This window comes from Ictalurus furcatus, chromosome 21, assembly GCF_023375685.1.
Source record: "Ictalurus furcatus strain D&B chromosome 21, Billie_1.0, whole genome shotgun sequence".
NCBI lineage: Eukaryota > Metazoa > Chordata > Actinopteri > Siluriformes > Ictaluridae > Ictalurus > Ictalurus furcatus.
Genome location: NC_071275.1, coordinates 1,177,021 through 1,198,629, shown reverse-complemented (window position 1 = coordinate 1,198,629; position 21,609 = coordinate 1,177,021). Strand labels below are relative to the sequence as shown.

Sequence of the window (21,609 nt, the reverse complement as noted above, 5' to 3'; positions counted from 1 at the left end):
GTGCATTTCCTGAAGACAACGCAGAGTGCCTGTGCAACTTAGGCAAATTCCTAGTTCGTTGCTTATGGCATTGGGACTGCATCGCAGGTAGCTACTAGATATTTGAACTTGGAGCCGAGGCGAAAAGTTCACGCCCACACCCCAAACTTAGAAAAAAAAAAAAAAGTCTCAAAATCTAGCCCTGAATATGACTTTCAGGTTTTGTGCAAATCAATCTAATATTTCATGTCCAATGGCTGTTTGAGTAAATGAAGCGCTGCCTCTCAATCACTGCTTGCGAGTCATATTCTACACAAATCTCAGCATGTTTTTATAACCCTTGATGGACAAATGCTTGAGTAATGCGATACCATGGTTATGAAGGTATGGTTAAAAAAATACATAAATATCCTAGGAACAGATTGCAAAAGTGGGTTTTGCATATTATGCAAATTATCAGAAATTTGAGTTTACAAATATTACACTTTTGTGGCATATTACATTAAACATTACTTTTTATGGCATAAGTCAATGAATCAAAAGTAAAATGGAAAAAAAAAAAAACCTTTACTGGACACCTTATTTTACATTAGATATGCTGTTTGCTGGTTAAAAAAAGTGAACAGTGACCCCAGTTGCCACTACCCCAGTATGTTTACACGGACAACAATAATCTGATATTAAGACGATACTCTGATTAAGAAACTAGCATGTAAACAGCAATTTTTAATTACCTTAATCTGATTAAAGTCATACTGGAAGTAAACACCAATGGAATTAAGACAGGTGGAGTATTCCTGTTTTAGTCGCATTATGGCCGTGTATTACAGACATGTACACACCTTAATCACACTATTAACATCGTGTGAGAGTTTTCACCGCATTGTGCGACAGGACACGTACACACACGGCAGTTTTACGGTGAACAAGAGAGTTCGGCTGTGTCCGAAACCGCATACTTGCCTACTATAGGCCTGTAGTGGGGAAAAAACACATGCATCTCGGCTACTATATAGACGGTAAGTACATGGTTTGGGATGCAGCCCATGGCTTCAAGCAGTCGTCTCTTTGCACGTATAGCATGACAAATAGTCAACTGCACTGGAAGCGTTCGTAAAAAAAAAAATTTAATGGAAAACACCCAAAACTGTATACGGTGCCATAACGAAGACCAAATGTATGTCGATACGTGAAATTCTGGAGGGACGTCGTTAATCTAATTATGTTCTATAACATGTAACACGGGTACATGAAAGGCGTATTCTAAAAGCGACTCATGTAAACACCTTAATCACATTATTATCTTACTCAGAGTAAGGCCAATGATTAGATTACTGCTGTCCATGTAAACGTAGTCAGTGTGAGTGACAACAGATCCTTTTCATTGGGTCCCTAAAGGGAGCAATCATTCAAGTATTGTGAAGACTGAGCATTATTAACACTATCAAATGTCTGCTGAAAGCCGACTGACTGATAGCAGCCATGTTTTAAGCAACCAGGCTGGCATTAAGAAAATCCTTACAAATTATCGTAGTCGTGCGGAATAACACATTTCAGCTCAATCCGATTTACGGTTCCTGAGAAACAGTTTTCTGATCTGAGTTTTCTTAAATTTTGTGAGGATAGAACAAAATTCATAGATATAGCTCATTTACACATTATGCTATTTAGCTAAAATTCTGAGTGGGTTTGAGTGCTAAATGGTGCCAACAACTTGAGACAAGAAAAAAAAACAAAAAACATTTTATCTCTAGACCTCACGGTTCTTGAGATCTGAGCTAAAACATAAAATGGTAAGAATTAGGCCAATCGAGGAGATCTCTTGTCTGAGCTGAGGGACTGAGCACTACACGATGGGGTTTGGTGTCTGTAGCACCCACTGTTTGCTACCTGTGGAACAATCGCTCACTCTGGAGTGTTACTACACAGGACTATTCCTGTATAGGATCTATGATATAATAAAATAAAATAAAAATGTGACTCGAAAAAAGAGACAAAATGTTCTAATAGAATAAAAACAGTAATTGCCTAGTTTCCTGAAGTACTGTAAAGTTCAGATAATCTCATCTGGTAGAGCGTGTTTAATGCAACGCTCCCACAGTCCTTAAACAGTAATCTTTGTTAATCTCTTTACAATGCTTTTGTAAAACTCTGTCTGGACCATCTAACAGGTTTCCTCCCAAAAACAAGATTTTTCTTCTAATGTTTGGAGACAACCACTCAAAAATTCGAAAACTACTCCCTACTCACTGTACAGAGTGCTATTTTAGGGGATTTACCATTCTATAGTCAGGCCTGAACGCACAGATTTAAAGCCCAAAAAAAAAAAAAAAAAATATGCACGATACCCTCCAAATGACCCGTAAACCCTACAGGTGTCCAATCTGATCTGCAGCAGGCTGGCATGGCTTCATTCCAGCCAAGCAGGTTTCACGTCTAATTCTACCTGTTCAGTCAGTTGGTCATGGCCCTCGTTCAACTACTAGGTGTGGTTTCTGCTCATTTTCCAATCAAGCAACCACACGAGCACTGTGCGGTGAAGATTAGACAGACCTGCTCTACACAATACATGCTTTTGCTTGTAGAGAGGAAGGCACCATTTCAAACAAAGGATCAGATTCAGTAATTCTCTCATTATAATGTACCCCATCCAAAAACGTGTCAAGCCTTTTTTATTTTTTTAATGACAAAGCCATTTTCTCCTGAACAATCTTGTATGACTGGTACAGGGGGTGTGGTCCGAGTCAGCAATTATTCTGATCTCTATTTGATCACTGCCAAACTGAACAGGCATGCACAATATTCCCATGAGGAGGACGAGTGAGCCCGATTTTACTAAAAAAGAGGGCAACACACAGAGAAAAATAAATAAAAAGATTCTAAACCAGGGGTTCTCAAACTTTTCCAGTGTAAGGCCCCCCAAATGGCATTAACATTTGACCGAGGCCCCCCTTTTGCAAGATGTCTTTAAAACACAAAAAATACAGACTTCTGAATATATCCCCACTTTTTTTTTTATTAATAATTACACATTACATCTTTACATTAGGAATTGTGTGTGTGTGTGTTGTTTGAGAGTGAGAATTTATTTTTCTCACCAAATTGTTGAGGCCCCCCGGGCACCCCCTGGCGGCCCCCACTTTGAAAACCCCTGCACTACACTACAGTTCCTGGGGTAGTTTTCTTCAAATCAAGTCTCTTGAACTTTTAGTGTGCATTCATTCAAAAAATGTACACCAAGTACCCACTTTAGATAGAAAAATAAATAAATGCGTTGCGTTACATAATTAATTGTTACAAATAAATTGAACAACAAAAAAAAAAAGTAATAAATGTACACAATAGTCCCTTGAAGCAAACACCCCAGTGACTAGCAATGGCAAGGTTTGGCCATTTCTCGCCCTGAAAGTTCATATGGATTTACTTTCCCAAAACAACTTTATTAAAATGTTCATCAAACTGCCTTCACTTCACACTGACTCACAACCAGACGCCATTTCACTCTGTTCACTATAAAGCCCCAAAGGCACGCCATTCAGTCTCTGACTCACCATGTACCACAGCTCTCTCCCCCATAAACCACCACTGCTCCAGTCCCTCCTCACCCAGCCCTGACTTCCTCACGATACCAAACACCACAACACAGCCGTTATCGCTTCAGAATAAACTACTCACCCACTCAGAACCGTCAACTGGCGCGTATCGCGTGCAATGACAACATTAACCTCGTCAATATAAAACTAGAGTTCTGGTGCACGAGACGCCATGAAGATTAGCACTTCCGCATCTGCGTAAACGCACACTGTTAAAACATTCACACCAGCCCACCATACTGATTAATTAATTAATTAAAGCAGCAAATGAGCCCGAGAGCACAGGCCTAACCTTGATTATTTGCACAAAACACGGTCTTCTCCGCAGAAGCAGGCGCAGGCGAAGCTTTTCTGTACCCAAGCTGCTGAGGTAAAACAAAAAAAAGGTGTGGCCGAGAGCCCTACGATGCACAAACGCGTGATGTTATTGGTCGGGCTGGTTCGAAAACGCAGCCTTCCTATTGGATAAATCAGCTGTCAATCATGCGTCTGTGCAGCACCACGCTCGAGCAGAACAACATTCCACACACAGCGCTTCATCAAATCGGACACAGCGGTCGCGTGCTCGTTTCCAGCGCTCACACAGAAAACAATAATGATATAAAAGATAACAAAACCACACAGAATGTCACCCTGAACATATTAAAACCTTCAGCAGGCTTAATGGAGTCCACAGAAATCCAGAAGCAGGAATGTCTAAACTGTTGGTTGAACTGGGGTTAGGGAAGTGAGGGAGCCCATCGTGGGTCACGTGGGTGTGAGAGTCTGCTGTATGTCTACTCTACATGGATAATGTTAAGGATTAAGCTTGGGAAGTTTTCTATATGCCTGTTTCTGTTCTCTACAGCCCATACGTTTTAGTATTCATTATAAAAACACTCACCGTCCACTTTAATAGGAACACCTCTACACTTGCTCATTAATGCAGTTGTCCAATCAGACAAGCATGCGGCAGCAGCACAATGTATACAATCATGCAGATACAGATCAAGAGCTTCGGTTAACGTTCACATCAAACATCAGAATGGGGAAAAGGGTGTCTCTACGACTAAAGTCTAAAGTCGTAAAGTCTCTACGACTTTAACTATGGCATAGATGTTGATGCCAGAGCAGGATGATTGCAGAAACTGCTGCTCTGGGATTTTCTCTCTCTCTCTCACACACACACACACACACACACACACACACACACACACACCAGTCTCTAGAGTTTACATGGAATGGTGAAAACCTCCCCCCGCCAAAAAAATAAATAAATAAACACACCACACGCTGTTTGTGGAGGGTCTGTAGGCTGAAACACCTTGTTGATAAGCAGGCAGCGGACAATGGCCAGATTGGTTTGAGCTGCCAGGAAGTCTATAGTAACTCATAAAATCACGGTGAGCAGAAAAGCATCTCTGAATGCACACCAAAGCTTGAGGTGGATGGCCACAGCAGGTTCCACTCCTGTCAGCTTAAGTAAAACTAAACTTGACTGGAAAAAGAAAAAAGTTTAGGTGAGTCTGTACCTATGATAGCCTCAGATTGTTGTTCTTGGCTGACAGGAGTGGAACCTGATGTGGTCTTCTGCTGTTGTAGGCCATCCACCTCAAGGTTCAATGTTTTGTGCATGCTGGGATGCGCTTCTGCTCACCACAGTTGTAGAGTGATTGAGTTACTACAGTCCTTTATTGTAGCTATTGGAACGGCAAGGCCAGTTCATTTGTTTTTGCTGTGAACTGAAGACATTTGGGTTTGAGAACAAAAGACGAATGAGAGAAGAAAGTTTATAATTTCAGTCTTTATTTCCAGGTATTTATATGTAGATGTGTTAAACAACATAGAATACAACATTTTGTATCAGAACACCCAATTTGTAGGTGAGCAAAAATACTGGAACATGTGACTGACCTGTGTTTGGAGTCATTGTTACTGATTGTTTAAACAATAAATAGCTCTGAACATCTACTCTTGCATTTAGCCTTCAGTTTCACCTGTGAAGACTGCATTCGCATGTCTTACATCTGCAACGCATTGCACAAACATTGGGCATATCCAATACAACCATTTGGAACGTCCTGAAAAAGAAAGAAACCACTGGTGTACTGAGCAACAGACAACAAATGGGTTGGCCAAGGAAAACAGCAGCAGCTGATGACAAACTTTGTGAGAACTGTGAAAGGTAAACCCAAAAACAACAGTCAGTGACACCAACCTCCTTCACTGGACAGGAATAAAGGTATCACAATCCACCGTTCGGATAAGACTTTGAAAGCAGAAATATAAAGGCCATACCACAAGATACAAACCACTCATCAGCAGTAAGAATTGGAATCCCAAATTGGAATTCACAAAGAAATACAGAGATGATCCACAAAAGTTCTGGAACCAAAATTAACCTCTACCAAAGTGTGGAGAAAGAAAGGATCTGCTCATGATCCAAAGCATACAACCTCATGACCTGGGCTTGCACGGCTGCTTCTGGAACAGTCTCACTAAACTTTATTGATGATCTACCTCATGATGTAACAGCAGAATGAATTCAGAAGTCTATAGAAACAATCGGTCTGCCAATTTACAGAGAAATGCATTCCATATAATTGAGAGGAACATCATGCAGCAAGACAATGATCCAAAACACACTGCCATCACAACAAAGGACTTCATCAGGGGGGAAAGTTTTACACTGGCCAAGTCAATCACCAGAGCTTAACCCAGTTGCACATGCATTTCACCTCTTGAAGATGAGACTGAAGGGAGAAACCCCCGAAAACAAACATCAACTGAAAGAGGCTGCAGTAAAAGCATCATAAAAGAAGAAATCAACAATTTGGTGATGTCAGAGAGTCAGAGGCTTAATATGGTTATTGCAAGCAAGAGATATGCAACCAAATATTAAGTGCTAATTACTTTCATTTATTTCAAGATTTAACTGTTCTTCTACTTTTGCTCACCTAAAAATTGGGTGGTCTGATACGAAAGGTTCTATGTTTTGTTGTTTAACACGTCTAGATACAAGTATCAGGAAATAAAAGCTGAAATCCTAAACTTCATCCAGCTTTCAATCTCAAACCCAAATGTCTTTGGTGTATAGCAAAAATAAATGAATTGACCTTGCCATTCCAATAGTTTTGGAGAGGACTATATATCCTTACTGGCAGCTGAAATCAATCTGGACATTTTCCTCTGACCTCTCTTATCACGGTGTTTCCACCCACAGAACTGTCACTCCCTCAGTGTTTTTGTTTTTCATGCCATTCCCTGTAAATGATAGAAACTGTCGTGTGAGAAAATCCCAGCAAATCCGCAGTTTTTGAAATACTCAAACCAGCACATCTGGCACCAACAACCATGCCACAGTCACAGACATCAAATTTTGTCTGATATTTGACGTGAACATTACCTGAAGCTCCTTACCTGTATCTGCATGATTTTATGCACGGCCCTGCTGCCACATGATTGGATAACTGCATAAATGAGCGGGTGTACAGGTGTTCCTAATAAAGTGGACAGCGAGTGTGTGTATATACATATATACATACATATACACACATTATTTTTATTATGCATGATGAGTTGTCATCAAAATAAAAAAAAATCAAAAAATACAAAATAAATCAAGATACCTTCTGACCGACATAATACAGGAAAAAGCTAAATGAACACTTTACTATATTGAAATGACAGCTTTATTTTTCATATAGCAGTGTGAAACTTCTACTCTATCATTATCACCATTATGCCAAATGTTCAAATAAAGCTCTGTAATTGTCAATCATTAAAGTAGAACATTTGAAAATCTCATCACTAAAGGAAAATTCCACCCTAGACGACTTGCATATTAATCTTTATAATTCACTTATAAATCATCAATGGGGTCAAATTTATTTTGTAATGAAACTCAGTTGACACTTCTTTGTTTACAGTTCTTTCATAAAAATGTTCTATTTTCACCTTGGTTTACATTTTTCTACGTTACCCGCAATACTTTCCAACTACCTGCTGATTAGTGCTGCGTGGGATTAGTGCTACGTTCAAAAATGACTTGTAAGTGGTCCTCTGCAAGTTGTAATAACATTATTTCCCACCTCTGCCCAAACAACATGCAAAGTGGGTAAAAATAATTGATGATAGCATGTCTCTTGTTTGCTGTTAAAAGCTTTTATAGTTACAGGCTTAAGTGGCTATCGATACTGTACTACTATAGTGAACTTCAAACATTCATGCAACATTTTGGACTGACATTGCAGCACAGCAACAACAGTGGAATATAACAAGTACAGTGCCCTCCACTAATATTGGCATTAGGGGTATAAATATGAGGTAACACATAGGCCAAATTCCCTTAGTCATTCATAACAATGGGTACGACCAAGGAATATAGCTGTGATGTGCGTCAAAAGGTTGTTGAGCTTCACAAAATGGGACGTGTCTATAAGAAAATACACGAGCATTGAAAATACCCATTTCCACCATCAGGGCAATAATTAAGAAGTTCCAGTCAACTGGAAATGTTATGAATCAACCTGGAAGAGGACATGTGTCTATATTGTCGCACTGTGCAAGAGGACGGTTCGAGTGGCCAAAAAATCTCCAAGGATCACAGCTGGAGAACTGCAGAAGTTATTTGTGTGTTTCGGTCAGAAAGTCTCCAAAACTACAATCCGAAGTCACCTACATCACCACAGGTTGTTTGGAAGGGTTTCAAGAAAAAAGCCTCTACTCTCATCCAAACACAAACTCGAGCTTCTTCAGTTTGCAGACACTACTGGAACTTCAAATGGGATCGGGTTCTATGGTCAGATGAAACCAAAATAGAGCTTTTTGGTAATAAACACCAGAGGTGGTTTTGGTGCACACAGAGAGGTAGCCATATGGAAAAGTACCTCATGCCCACGGTTAAATATGGTGGTGGATATTTAATGTTTTGGGGCTGTTTTTCTGCCAGAGGACCTGGACATTTTGTTAGGATACATGGCATCATGGACTCTATCAAATATCAACAGATATTAAATGAAAACCTGACTGCCTCTGACAGAAAGATTCAAATGGGCCGTGGTTGGATCTTCCAGCAGGACAATGATTCAAAACACACATCAAAATCACCACAAAAATGGTTTACTGACCACAAAATCAAGGTCCTGCCATGACCATCCCAGTCCCCTGACCTGAACCCCATAGAAAACCTGTGGGGTGAACTGAAGAGGAGAGTCCACCAGCGTGGACCTCAAAATCTGAAGAGATTCTGTATGGAGGAACGGTCTCAGCTCCCTCGCCATGTATTCTCCAACCTCATCAGGCGTTATAGGAGAAGACTCAGAGCTGTTATCTTGGCAAAAGCATGCCAATAATTGTTGCACACACATAAAATTATATATATATATATATATATATATATATATATATATATATATATATATAAAAATTATTTTTGATAAACCTGTGTTGTATTGGCAATTGTTTGGTATCCATGCGAGCAGAATATTTTTGTGATTTTTTTTCAACAAAAGATCAATCAAAAAATTAAACAATAAAGAGTTTTCCACAGCCTTCTTTGCTCATATTTAACAAGGGTGCCAATATTAGTGGAGGACACTGTAGCTTTAGCAACAAGCTAGCCAGCTAACATTAGTGATAACTAATGTTGATCACCTTTTGAAAACACAGTGATTAGTATGGTCAATACTATAGATTTAACTAAATATTGTGTGTATATTTACTGATCTAAAGCAAATACTGCTATAAACTAGTAAGTAAAGAAGTAGAAAGGGTGCTTTACACTGTTCACAGTGCGAGTGGCCATTTTGATGTCACTCCATAAAGGGGAAAGGGCGTGGTACTTGAGAAGACTACCCCAAGTTGAAGAGCTGAAATTGCATGTGGAGAGGGCATTTACAGTAGCTTTTACCGATTATAAGCAGGGAATTAAAACTTCACCTCAATTGCAGCATTAACCCTCGCTTCATAACTGCCTCAAGTAAGCTTTAGTCCTTTAGTCCGTCCAGATCTTAACTCCGCATCTGTACGTTAGGTTCGTTAAGCAGCATCACTTATTTCTGAGATCACTGAATTTGTCCCATTAAAAGACTTTGTAACTGTGCTAGAAATAACTACGTCCCCCTGTGATGTCAGCACAGCACAGCCATTAACTCCTCATGGGAATAATAATTAGCGCCAGAATCACTAAGCACATCAAACATAATATTAAATAATAATTCAATATTAATTATAATAATTTTTCAAATGTCTTTCAAAGTGGTGTTTTCCTTTAAGGGAAAATATTGCTAGTTTACATTATACAGTAATGATTTATTGGATCACCTTCAACAAAAAAGGAATCAGAAGGTATTTTGATATTTCAGTGATCTCACTCACACACACACACACACACACACACACACACACACACACACACACACACACACACACACGCTGGAGCTCTGTTCCCACACACTCAACAATTTTACCCTTCGTCTAAACATGCTTTTGCTTGATACTGGGTTTGTGCTCCAAAGTGGACCCATTAATCTGTTGGGTAATACAAACAAAACAAAAGTTAAGAACCAAAGTTGTATAGGCAATAACAAAAATACATAACAGGAAAGTTACAACAAATCCACTTGCAATTCTCGGCAGTTTAATTTATTAACAAGTGAATTCTGAGAATAAAATAAATAACAGCCACACATTAGCTCTAGAAGAGCATTAAATATCATCTATTCTCCCTAATCATATTTAAGCGCTCACAAGGCCTTCTTATCTAATGTCTGCACATCGGTAGTTTAAAACGCTCCATGCCATCCAATGCACCTCTTTACCTGTATTGACACGATCAATACACGGTGTTCCACTTCACTTACTTTGTACTCGTATACTAGACTATCCAACTGTGGCAAAGTATGAAACAAAAATAAACACAGCAGTGCTCTGGCAAAATCCTGGACGCCAGCGATAATAAATCATTTTAGGTGTCAATTTATTAAACATAACTAAACCTATCCTCATGCCTGGCCATTTTAAAATGTAAATAACTCTAGAATCTTTTATTTACAGTTGGGGAAACAGACCACATATGAGCATAATACAGACATTACAGATGAATCAGTAAAATGCTATTATTAATAAATCCACACTCTGGGATTCCAGAATATACAGCTACCGATTAAAGAGCCTGTGGTGCAAGAATCAGCAGTTAGTGACATAACATTTAAAAGCTTTAATGGGTGTTGTTGATAAGACTATAGCACAAAAACCATTAGAAAGACCAGAACTGACACTATTTACAGTCAGTGAGAATAATTTGAACAGAAATAACAATCTCCGATGGTAATTTCAGACAATCAGCTTTGTAAATAGCCTTCATTTACTCAGTTTGATATCATCAGTCCAAGTACGCATGAGCACAATAGCTAGAGCAGAAGAGCTGTCCTGAACAGTAAGGCTTTATTGTATTACATATCTCTATGCAATAAAGGTAACCTCCATTTAGCTTTTGGTTCAGCAATGCCACAAAATTCAGCTTCAACTTCAGCTTCAGCTTAATTAAGAAGCACAATGATGTTGCCAACAAAATCTAATTGGTCATAAATGATTTAATACATTAAATAAAGGTATTAAATAAATATATATAAAATCGCCTGTCAAGGATTACGGAGTTGTCAGCTGCTCCAGACTGAACATCATGAAAATGCCAAAGAGACAATTCCAGGGCTATAGCCACAGGCAAACGCAGGGATGTTGGGGGGGGGGGGCTGGGGGGATGGTAGCATAAGGTTATAGATGTCAGTCATCTCAATGAAATGCAAAACAGCCAACTGAGTAAATGACCAGATCATGTTTAGGCACAAATATTCACAAAGTAGATGTCTTAGAAATAAAGCCAGTGTACGTCCAGACACGCAGCTGTATAAAGACAAACAAACAGTGCTGAGTTTCAAAACTTACCTTCAATAACACACTAAGATGACTAAAGTAGATCTTAATCACAGTGGTCAAAAGGCAAATAGTAATACACTGATGCATACAAATCTGAATCATCAGTAGCTGTTAATATTGCATAGTATAGAGCGTGTTTCTGGATGCAACTCTCAAGAAGCATTGACAAAGGAGGTGCCACTGGACCAGTACATATAGTCATATGCTTTATGAAAGAAGCCAATCTCCCAACACGAACACATACAGACCAGCTCCAGATGAATATATGCTTTGGGTTTGGTTCAACATTGAACACTAAACATCATATATTAACTCCTACGGATATACCCAGACAAAAAACATTTAAAAATCTCGGAAAAACTGCGGCTCTATAGCATGCAATCCACAGCATCACTGTCCATAGCCAAGCATACCACAAAACTAGAACCATAACAGCAAACGATTGCTGTTTAAAATGTACAGCTAAGTTTGCACATAAACTTTAGCAAAACTTATTTTTCATATCTTTGTTAAAACCCAGGCAGGAATCTTTCCAATTTAATAACTAAATTCATTTAAAAAATAAAAAAAAATAAAAAAATGTGGTGCACACCATGACAACATTACCTCAGAAACCCAGCAGGACTTTCAAAGTCATTGCTTTCGTTGTGGAACAAAATCACAAATCTTGCAATATCCAAAACCTAGATTAACACAAAAAGAAGCCTTCCATGAAAACGTGCATTTCATACAATTTGTGGGGTACACATGTGAAACATCAAAGTCAGCAGAGGAAAAACAATCTTTATTGTTTATTTGAGACAGGAAAAGGGGAACAGGAGAAAAAAATACAATACCTTGCAAATTCAAAAAATTCAGGAATGTCATTTTATTGACAAAATAGTTATGCTGGAAAAAATATGTACAACAGCAAATAAACTTTAACACCAAAATAACTGTGTAAAGCTGACATCTTAAAAAACAAACAGCAAAAAAAAAAAAAAAAGCTATTATATCACAGCAAACAAAGGGGAAAAAAAACACACACATACACATGGTGGAGAGCAGTTAAAAGGAAGCGTGTAAAGCTTTCATTTACAAAACATTGCACTGCCGCATGTATTAAGCTATGCTGCTTATCCATTTACAGTGAATAAAGTCAATGCATTCATCATCTTGTGTTTCTCACAGGTAGAAATGAATTCTATAGACCTTGCACTCAAAGTGGAACATCAACTGACAAAACACTTTCATGCATTTACTGCCTATAGTGAAAATAAAACTAAAACAGAAGGGGAAGAATTGTATTTAAGGGCACATATACCATACACCATGCATGGCAGCATTAGGTGTACCCATCTGAGAAAACAAACCACAAAATATACTGCACATTTAGTAGTGCAAATGGTCAAAAACTGGATTTGGGTAATGAATATGAGCAAAGAGGGAATTAGAGAAAGACAAGACATTTGCCAGTAAAGACACTGCAGCATAGCCATCAGCCTACACTTGCAAGATTCAACAATTAAGTGTTCTTACACTTCATGAATTCTTCAAAACCTTAGCTCTCACATGATTGGACACCAGTCTCAAGCATTTTAGACAAAGACAGAAACAATAAATCACCCCTTAAACAGTTCGCGTCACAATCACACTTTAAAAGGGTCAACATATATTTGACTCTTGGATCTACTTTACTGGTTTTAGTATGACATCTGATAAGAGAGAAAAAAGAAAAAAAAAAAATGTTACACCACTCTAAGCTCTGTGAATAGAAAAAGCTCAGTGCATGTCCATTTATTTTGTCACGATTTCCTTCATCCCATAGTGATTTTTACTTTTCTTGCACCAATAGGCCTATCATTTAGGTCCATAACAGCAGACATTGCTTCATCATGGGAATCAAATGCAACCATTGCCTCTCCTGTAGGCAGTCCCTTCTCACTAAATTGCAGGCACACAGAGCCAGGCAACACCTTATAACCATAGAAGAAATCTAATATTTCATCAACTGTGACAGTAAAAGGCATATTTTGAATTTTGACAATGGTGGGCCGTGGGTTGCCTACACCACCAGTGATTGATGCCCTTGGGTTTTCAGAGGATGGACCAAAGGCAGGTTGAGAGCCTGCTGAACGACTTTGGTTTCCACCACGGTTTTGACTTGCGCCTTTCCTTGAAGATCCATTATCAAATGAAGGCATGCTCCTTAAGCTCTCTGGGGCGCCAACAAAACCAGGAGGTGCACTGTTGCCACCGGGTCGGAAACCAGGGGGCTCCAAGACAGGCCCTGGTAAGTGCCCCCCAACAATAGGTGGAGGAACAGAAAGCGAAACATCACCCAAGGCTGTACCTAATGGAGGTAGAGGTGGTGGGCCTGCTAAGCCATTACCTGGGGCAGCAAATGGGTTGACAAAAGGAGGGCCATTACCAAGGTTCCCCACAGCACTTCGAAGAAAACTGAACTCCTCCCCGGTCATTCCAGGGAAAGCATGTTGTGCTTGAGCTTGGATTTGGGCTTGCACTTGGGCCTGAGCTTGGGCCTGGGCCTGGGCCTGGGCATGTGCATGTGCATGTGCAAGGGAATTGTTTTGAGCCTTTTGTCCCCGCTTTGACTGTGGGGGAGGGTTTCTCTCAACCTCCTTCATCTGCTCATATGTAACCAAGTGGACAAAAGCATCCCTGCCATTTAACTTTTGCCTATGTAATCTTTCAGCTTTATGGGCATCCTCCTCAGATTTAAACTGCACCACGGCTTGGCCAAGGCCATTACCATTGCCATCAACTAGTACTTTGAGGCTGTCTTCAAACAACTGAATTCCATCCAAAAACAGGCGTACATCTTTCTTTGACACATTATAGGGGATATTTGTTATATGAGCACAAATTCGAGCACCCTTTCCACCCTCTGATAAGTTACCTTTATGATCCCCCTGGGAACCCTGCATTCTTTTGCGAATTGCATCAATCTTTTCAAACATGTTTTTCTTTGTGATAGGGTGCACTTGTATAAATCGACTTCCCATGTACTGCATGTGGCATCCAAGAGCAACTTTATAGTCCATTTCATTTCTAAACTCAACAAAACCCTCCCCTGTTGCCCTGCCATTGGGTCCATATGCAATGTAAATGCTGTCTTCAACAATGTCCAGGTTTTTGAAAAATTCAAATATCTGCTTATTTTCTGCTTCATACGGGAGCCCCTTTAAATACACACAGAACTCCTGTTTATGAGGTGACCGAGACCTAGCACGTTCTCGACCAGAAGGGGAAGCGGAGGTAATACTTCCACGATGATGCCGATTCTGCTCTGAGTCACTGTTTACTTTAAGATGCTCTGCACCTGACCCCTGCGTATCTCTCCATTGCCTCTCTGAAGCAGGAGATATTTCTATATACCTTTGGCCTATCATACCAGTGTTTCGTTTAAGCGCTTCAAAGGAATCTTGGGGTGTAAAAAATTTTACCAAAGCCCTGCCACTGCTCCTTCCAAGACCATCTCTGAGTATCCGAATAGAGTCAACCCCTAATCCGTGGAAAAATTCTCCAATTTCAATTTCAGATGTACTGTAAGGAAGGCCTTGAACCTGTATGTACAACTCATCAGGGTTCATCAGTGCTGATTTCAAATGGGCCTGGAGATTAAGCGGATTTAGAGGGTTTAGTGGGTTAAGAAACATTGGATTTGGGTTTCCTAGAGACAAAGGTGGTCCTGAGCCAGCAAGACCACCACCCACAGGTCCAACTGGCGGGGGAACACCAGGATTGAAAGGAGGGAGTGCAGAGAGGTGTTGCATGTGAGCCATGGGAGGGACTGGTGGCACTGAGGTTAAAGGGTTTACAGCTGGTACTGGGGGTAATGTGGACACTGGTGGTGGTCCTGGCATGGGTGGCATAGGTGGTAAGGTTGGCATCGTAGGCAAGGGGGGTATTGGAGGAGGTACAGTACTTAAGGAGGACATCGCAGTAGTCATGGTGGACCCCATGCTAAGATTTGGGCTGCTGAAATTATTAAAGTTTGGAGGCATGTTACCCATGGTTGTAGAAGCAAAGGTTGGAGCACTTTTGTTGCTTACAGGCTCATTAACAGAGACAGCTGTGGTTGCTGTAGTTGAAGTGGTATTACTAAAACCTTGTGCAGTGGTTGGCAAGCTAACCCTTTCAGTTCCTCCAATATTGGGAGGCCCTGACCTATTACTATTTCCTGAAGCACCATCTGCATTACCAGTTTCGAAACGCCTGCGGCTCAACTCAATCATGTTTTGCATCTCAGTTTTGCTGCTAAGTAACAGTGACACTTTGGAACCTTTGATTGTTCCCCCTGTGCGCATCATTCCAAGCCTTGCATCTTCATCTGTTGCAAACACGATAAAAGCTTCACCATGGTCACCCCCTACAATATGCACGCCACCATCCGGGATTGTCAGACCGGAGAAGAAATGGCGAATGTCCATGGTGCCCGCCACAATAGGGAGGCCCTGCAAACGGATGACCACAGCCATGCTGAGGTGCTATAACGCACACCTGTAGATGAAAAAAGGCAACGACCATCAGACTAGGGTGAAGGAAAGGTTAGTAGGACAAAGTCACACAAAGCAGCCTAAAACCATAGAATGGGGAGGATGAAAGTTGTTGTACACAAAGCATTTGAGCAATCACAATGAAAACAGCAAAAACAAATGCAGTCAGCTCTCCATAACCAAAAGCAATCAAACAATGATTTCTTGTCACTGTGCTCACATCATAAAAAATAACAAAATAATAACATGGTTAATGCGAAAATGCTCCAATCCTTCTACATGTAGTTCCCACATGAATAACCACTGTGTACAAAAAGCCAATTTCAACCAAGGACAGGTATAGTTTGAAATCAATTTGGACATACTTTTGACCACAGTTATTTATTTTGTTACTTGGGGATTGATTGTGAACGTTTGGATTTCACGAATTAAGTATTGAATCCTCTACAATTCTTTTCCATTTCATATCTGTACTAAATAACTCTGATATCAACAAAATCAGAAAGTGGACCAGCCCAGTAAATTTGTCAATTGATCTGCATAAACACGAGCCAGGCTTCCTGCTCACAAACATAAATATGGTACATAATGGATAGCAGATAAGAGCTTAAAACCATTCTTACTCATAAATGTAAACATGAATAGTGAATTTCCATGGATAACATTAAAAAAAAAAAAAAAAAATCCAGCAAACAGCTCAGGAAACATTAATAGAGGGCTTCCAATTCAGGTATTTCTCAGAATATGGCAGCGTAATGTTATCTGTACATTTGATCACAAACATTGCTTTTTGTGCTGAATAAATCTTATAGTCATTAGCTTGAATATAGCTCAACAAGTAAACAAAGAGACGTGTACAAGAAAAATCTTAAATGTGTCTAATGAACTAAAGGCTACGCAAATTCTTACCTGTATAATTAGTGGTGGTTCGTTATTAGTTGTGGACGAAACCCAAGCCAATCTTGTCGTCAATCATTTAAAATCAACTCTCGACTGTAATAAGAGAATAAACGGAGGCAAAAACATCAATGCAAACAGCAATGTATCCAACAACGCCCAGTATGCATGTTCTAGTACACCACTCAGCAACAGCCATTTCAAGCTTTTAGCATAATATACATCAAATCCAGCGTTCATTCATTTTGATCAACATTCACACCAGAGGTCTGGCTAGCTGCAAAAGCCCTTGCCAGGTTATAAAGCTAGAACATAATATACTTCATTATGAACTCAGCAGAAAATCATGCAGAAGAGCAAAACCAAAAACTGTTAACATTTTCAAACATGAAGATTCCCAATGATGAAGCAAAAAAAAACAAACAAACAAACAAAAACCCACACATACGAAAAACACAAATTAATATGCTATTTAAGGCATTTTCTCAGTTTATATTATATTTGAGTTTAATGCATGGATATAGTGAGATAAAATGATGAAACAATAGGTCCCTATATTAGACATATACAATACCAGCTGCAATAAATTACTGTGTGCAATAAATACAAGTGTACAGGTAGGATAGACTGACTACCACTTACGGTTACTAAAACGTGCATCTCTAAACAATATTCAATGCAAATTTCATCTAAAATCAACTGACGAATGTGCACCAACAACAACATGCTACTATGGACCATTTTTGAGACTGCTATGCACCCGAGACTCCAGTGAATGAAACTAACTGCATTTACGCTCATACTATACTATTGTATAGCACTATTGTGCTAAAATTACAAGACCCACAAGCAGCACAGTAAAGTATTAAAATTTAATAGCAGATGCTGCAAATACAAGTTGCTTAGTGTGAATATTTATATATATTATATATATATATATATATATATATTATATATATATATATATATATATATATATATATATATATATATATATATATATATATATATATATATATATATACACACACACACACGTAGTGGGGCCCACCTAGAGACCTCCACAAATAATGGTGGCATAACAAAATATGACGATGCCTCTGACAGCAAATTAGTGGTTAATGATTAGCAAACACCAACCTGAAATTGTAGCTAGCAATCTATGTGGTTATCAGACATAAGCACTGTAAAGTAATGAAGCAAATACCAAGGGTGTGCTGTTATAGGAAAATAATCTACAAAAGGGGTGGTAGGGTGCATTGACAAAGCAGAGTTCTTTTTAGAGCTGCAACAACTAATCAATAAAATCAATTATGAAAATCGTTGTCAATGAATCTCATTCATTACTCCTGTTCCAAAAACATGCATCGGAGAGTAAATGCTAAAATTGTGTCCCAAATGATGTATTATACACTTACACTATGCACTGTATTCTCTACTCTAATGTATAAAAGGTGATGTCGTCTCAAATGGAACACGAGCAGCTTTTTACTAACCAGAAGTATAAGCCGCTTCCCAGTTGATGGCACATGAAGTCAGAAGAACGTAATGCGACGCTGCTAGCTTTAGCAGAATACCCAGAGTCAACAACAACACATTTCTTGTTTACTGTTTGTCACCGTTATCTTTTATGCCCAACATGACCTCAGTCGCCATCAGACGGAGGTGTAATAGTCAAGTAACAACGGGGGGGGGGGTGGGGGGGGACCTTCAAGTATTCTATGGCAGGAGGGCATTTTATATAAAATGCAGCGAAGACGACTATCCTGTAAACTTTACAAAGCAGAGTTTGTGTAGCACTGAAGCGTGACAGTGATGCACAAGCACAAACTATGTTTATATCCAAAATACTCCCACTGTGTGTAAGGGCTTGGGGAAACTGGTGCGAGTTGCTTAGAAGGTTTAGTTTAATTCAGGTTTATCGTTATATGCTGTATTCGCATGCTTGCAGTGCAACTTCTGTAGTTTATTATAATGGAAATAATCTATTCGGAACGATATATATAATATATTCCTCACTCGCAATGTAGATGCGGTGATAAACAGTGGGAGCACAAGTAAGATCTGTAATGTCTCATTAAAAGACTACGATCAAAGTAAAACATAGTTAAAACATTATGCCTAAAGGCACTGAGTAACAGAAACCATAAGGTGCAGTGAGAGATTTTATTATTAATTTAGGACTGTAGCTTAATTATCAGTGCTTTTTTGTGCATCCTTAAAAATAATATATAAATACTATTATATAATACAAACTTATATATATATATATATAAAATGTGACAGTTGTGTTTAACGTAGTTTTACATAATCAAACTAATCGATTAAAAGAAGAAAAAAAATCAGCCAATTAATCGATTATGAAAATAATCATTAGTTGCAGCCATAGTTCTCATGCTCTTAAATGTCAAACACATGTGAAACAAGTTCACTCTTGCTATTATATATTATAGCAACACCACTCTCTCACTTTCTTTTCTCTCTTGAAGTTAATAATGCAGCTGGTCATGTTATAGAGAAACCGGAAAGTGTAAACTCCTCTGTCCCGTGGACTCTCCCATGTCAGAAAAACTAAAGAAACAGATTTACCTGACTGTTACAAAGCACTGACACTGGAGACTCCTTCCAAAAATGTTCAACTCCTTATGGAAGTCTCCTTACTGGAAACTTCTTGATCTGTTAACATGAACATCTGCCACACAAGTTGCTGTGTATGTTTTTTTTACAGTAAATATGAAAACCTAGTAGACCGAGCACATTAATATTTGCGCCAGCACTTCTCTCAGAGCTACTGTTACAGAAAATAAAGCAAAACAAAATACATTTCATGGATATTACTTCTGGGTTCTGCAATGTGGCTATAAGAGTCAGATGGTGTATGCCTTCAAAATTTACATCACCAGACAATAAAGGCAGCAGCATAAACACTTTTTTTATTTCAATAATTGACCACATTTTGCCTACGTAGCTTGCAATTTTGTTTCCTACTTTTGGCACAAGAGTAGTTCCATAATTGGACACAATATACTCCCTAAAACAAGTCTAAAAATCTCTGACCATCACACCGGCATGAGCAGGTAATCAAAACCATACCAAAATATACCAAAAACCAAGTCTGCATCCTCCAGGATGAGGGTTATATACTACAGGATTATGTATCACTCCACACCAAGTCTACATCCTCCAGGATGAGGGGTATATACACTACAGGATTATATATCACTCCACACCAAGTCTACATCCTCCAGGATGAGGGGTATATACTACAGGATTATATATCACTCCACACCAAGTCTACATCCTCCAGGATGAGGGGTATATACTACAGGATTATATATTTCTCCACACCAAGTCTACATCCTCCAGGATGAGGGGTATATACTACAGGATTATATATCACTCCACACCAAGTCTGCATCCTCCAGGATGAGGGGTATATACTACAGGATTATATATTTCTCCACACCAAGTCTGCATCCTCCAGGATGAGGGGTATATACTACAGGATTATATATTTCTCCACACCAAGTCTGCATCCTCCAGGATGAGGGGTATATACTACAGGATTATATATTTCTCCACACCAAGTCTGCATCCTCCAGGATGAGGGGTATATACTACAGGATTATATATCACACCAAACCAAGTCTACATCCTCCAGGATGAGGGGTATATACTACAGGATTATATATCACTCCACCCCAAGTCTGCATCCTCCAGGATGAGGGGTATATACTACAGGATTATATACACATCACTCCACACCAAGTCTGCATCCTCCAGGATGAGGGGTACATACACTACAGGATTCTATATCACACCAAACCAAGTCTACATCCTCCAGGATGAGGGTTATATACTACAGGATTATATATCACACCAAACCAAGCCTGCATCCTCCAGGATGAGGGGTATATACTACAGGATTATATACACATCACTCCACACCAAGTCTGCATCCTCCAGGATGAGGGGTACATACACTACAGGATTCTATATCACTCCACACCATGTCTGCAGCACAAAATATCAGCAGAGCCATTAAATCAACTTTGGGGGGATTTAGGGAAAAAACGTTACACCAAAATGACTGACCACACAAATCTGTAAAAACTTTTAAGACCTGATAGCAGAGTTGAATCAATAATAATAATAATAATAATAATAATAATAATAATAATAGCAAACAACCCACAAACCCAGCTGTCAGGATCAAAGCAGTGGACTCGCTGAGCCCTACAACAACAAGCCAGAAACAGAAAAGATGGAGGTGAGGCGAAAACCAGTATTCATACATGTTTGGAAACAATGCCAAAACACAGCCTGGTGTGCAGAAATACTGCGACTGGGAGAAGAATTTGATATTTATAAACCACATGGCAGAGCGAGCGGCCGGTCCGAGCGGAGTACACACCGACAAAATGGCGCAGCAGTCAGGCTCCTCAAACAACAGCTAATGCTACTAGCACCATACAGCCAAGCCAACTACAGGTCGAGTTCATTCTGCACAAAAACACCCAAACACACACAACTTTACCACACAGCGGAAGAAATGCAACGTCGAGCAGGTTTCAACGGACATCATGAGAAACCCTAGGCGTCTCTGTTCCTACCAGTCCTGCCCTACCACCACCACCATGTTCACACTCACTGCAGCCTGCAAATGGCGTCAACGCGGTGTTCAGCTACAGTGCAAGATTTGTGTGAACTGCTATCCTCTGATT

The 21,609-nt window shown here is 39.4% G+C and overlaps 2 protein-coding genes across 8 annotated transcripts in view; both read right to left on the bottom strand.

Annotated features, from left to right (window-relative positions):
* cpne1 (copine I) overlaps positions 1 to 21,609 on the bottom strand; it is a 31,837-nt gene that overhangs the window by 10,127 nt on the left and 101 nt on the right. For 2 of the 6 annotated variants that reach the window (XM_053652897.1, XM_053652892.1), the window contains exon 1: positions 3,865 to 3,977. The exons of 1 other annotated variant lie outside the window; for it this stretch is intronic. The gene's annotated coding sequence lies outside the window, so the exon portion shown is untranslated. Of the gene's footprint in view, positions 1 to 3,654; positions 3,789 to 3,864; positions 3,978 to 12,095; positions 12,173 to 16,897; positions 16,981 to 21,609 lie in introns of those variants that run through there. 3 more of the 6 variants (XM_053652894.1, XM_053652895.1, XM_053652896.1) reach the window with 3 other exon arrangements.
* On the bottom strand, positions 12,182 to 21,523 carry rbm12 (RNA binding motif protein 12). 2 transcript variants are annotated; one of them, XM_053652891.1, is made up of 3 exons: positions 21,423 to 21,523; positions 16,898 to 16,981; positions 12,182 to 15,992 (listed from the first exon to the last, which is right to left on the bottom strand). In XM_053652891.1, the coding sequence occupies exon 3, from the start codon at positions 15,968 to 15,970 to the stop codon at positions 13,286 to 13,288; it is 2,685 nt and encodes an 894-aa protein (XP_053508866.1). In that variant the 5' UTR covers positions 15,971 to 15,992; positions 16,898 to 16,981; positions 21,423 to 21,523; the 3' UTR covers positions 12,182 to 13,285. The 2 variants fall into 2 exon arrangements, with proteins under 2 accessions (XP_053508866.1, XP_053508865.1); XM_053652890.1 differs by lacking the exon at positions 21,423 to 21,523 and having other exon boundaries at positions 16,898 to 17,718.

Bases quoted from the DNA above. Each gene is read 5' to 3' on its own strand.
- rbm12 (XM_053652891.1), bottom strand. From the start codon at position 15,970: ATGGCTGTGGTCATCCGTTTGCAGGGCCTCCCTATTGTGGCGGGCACC.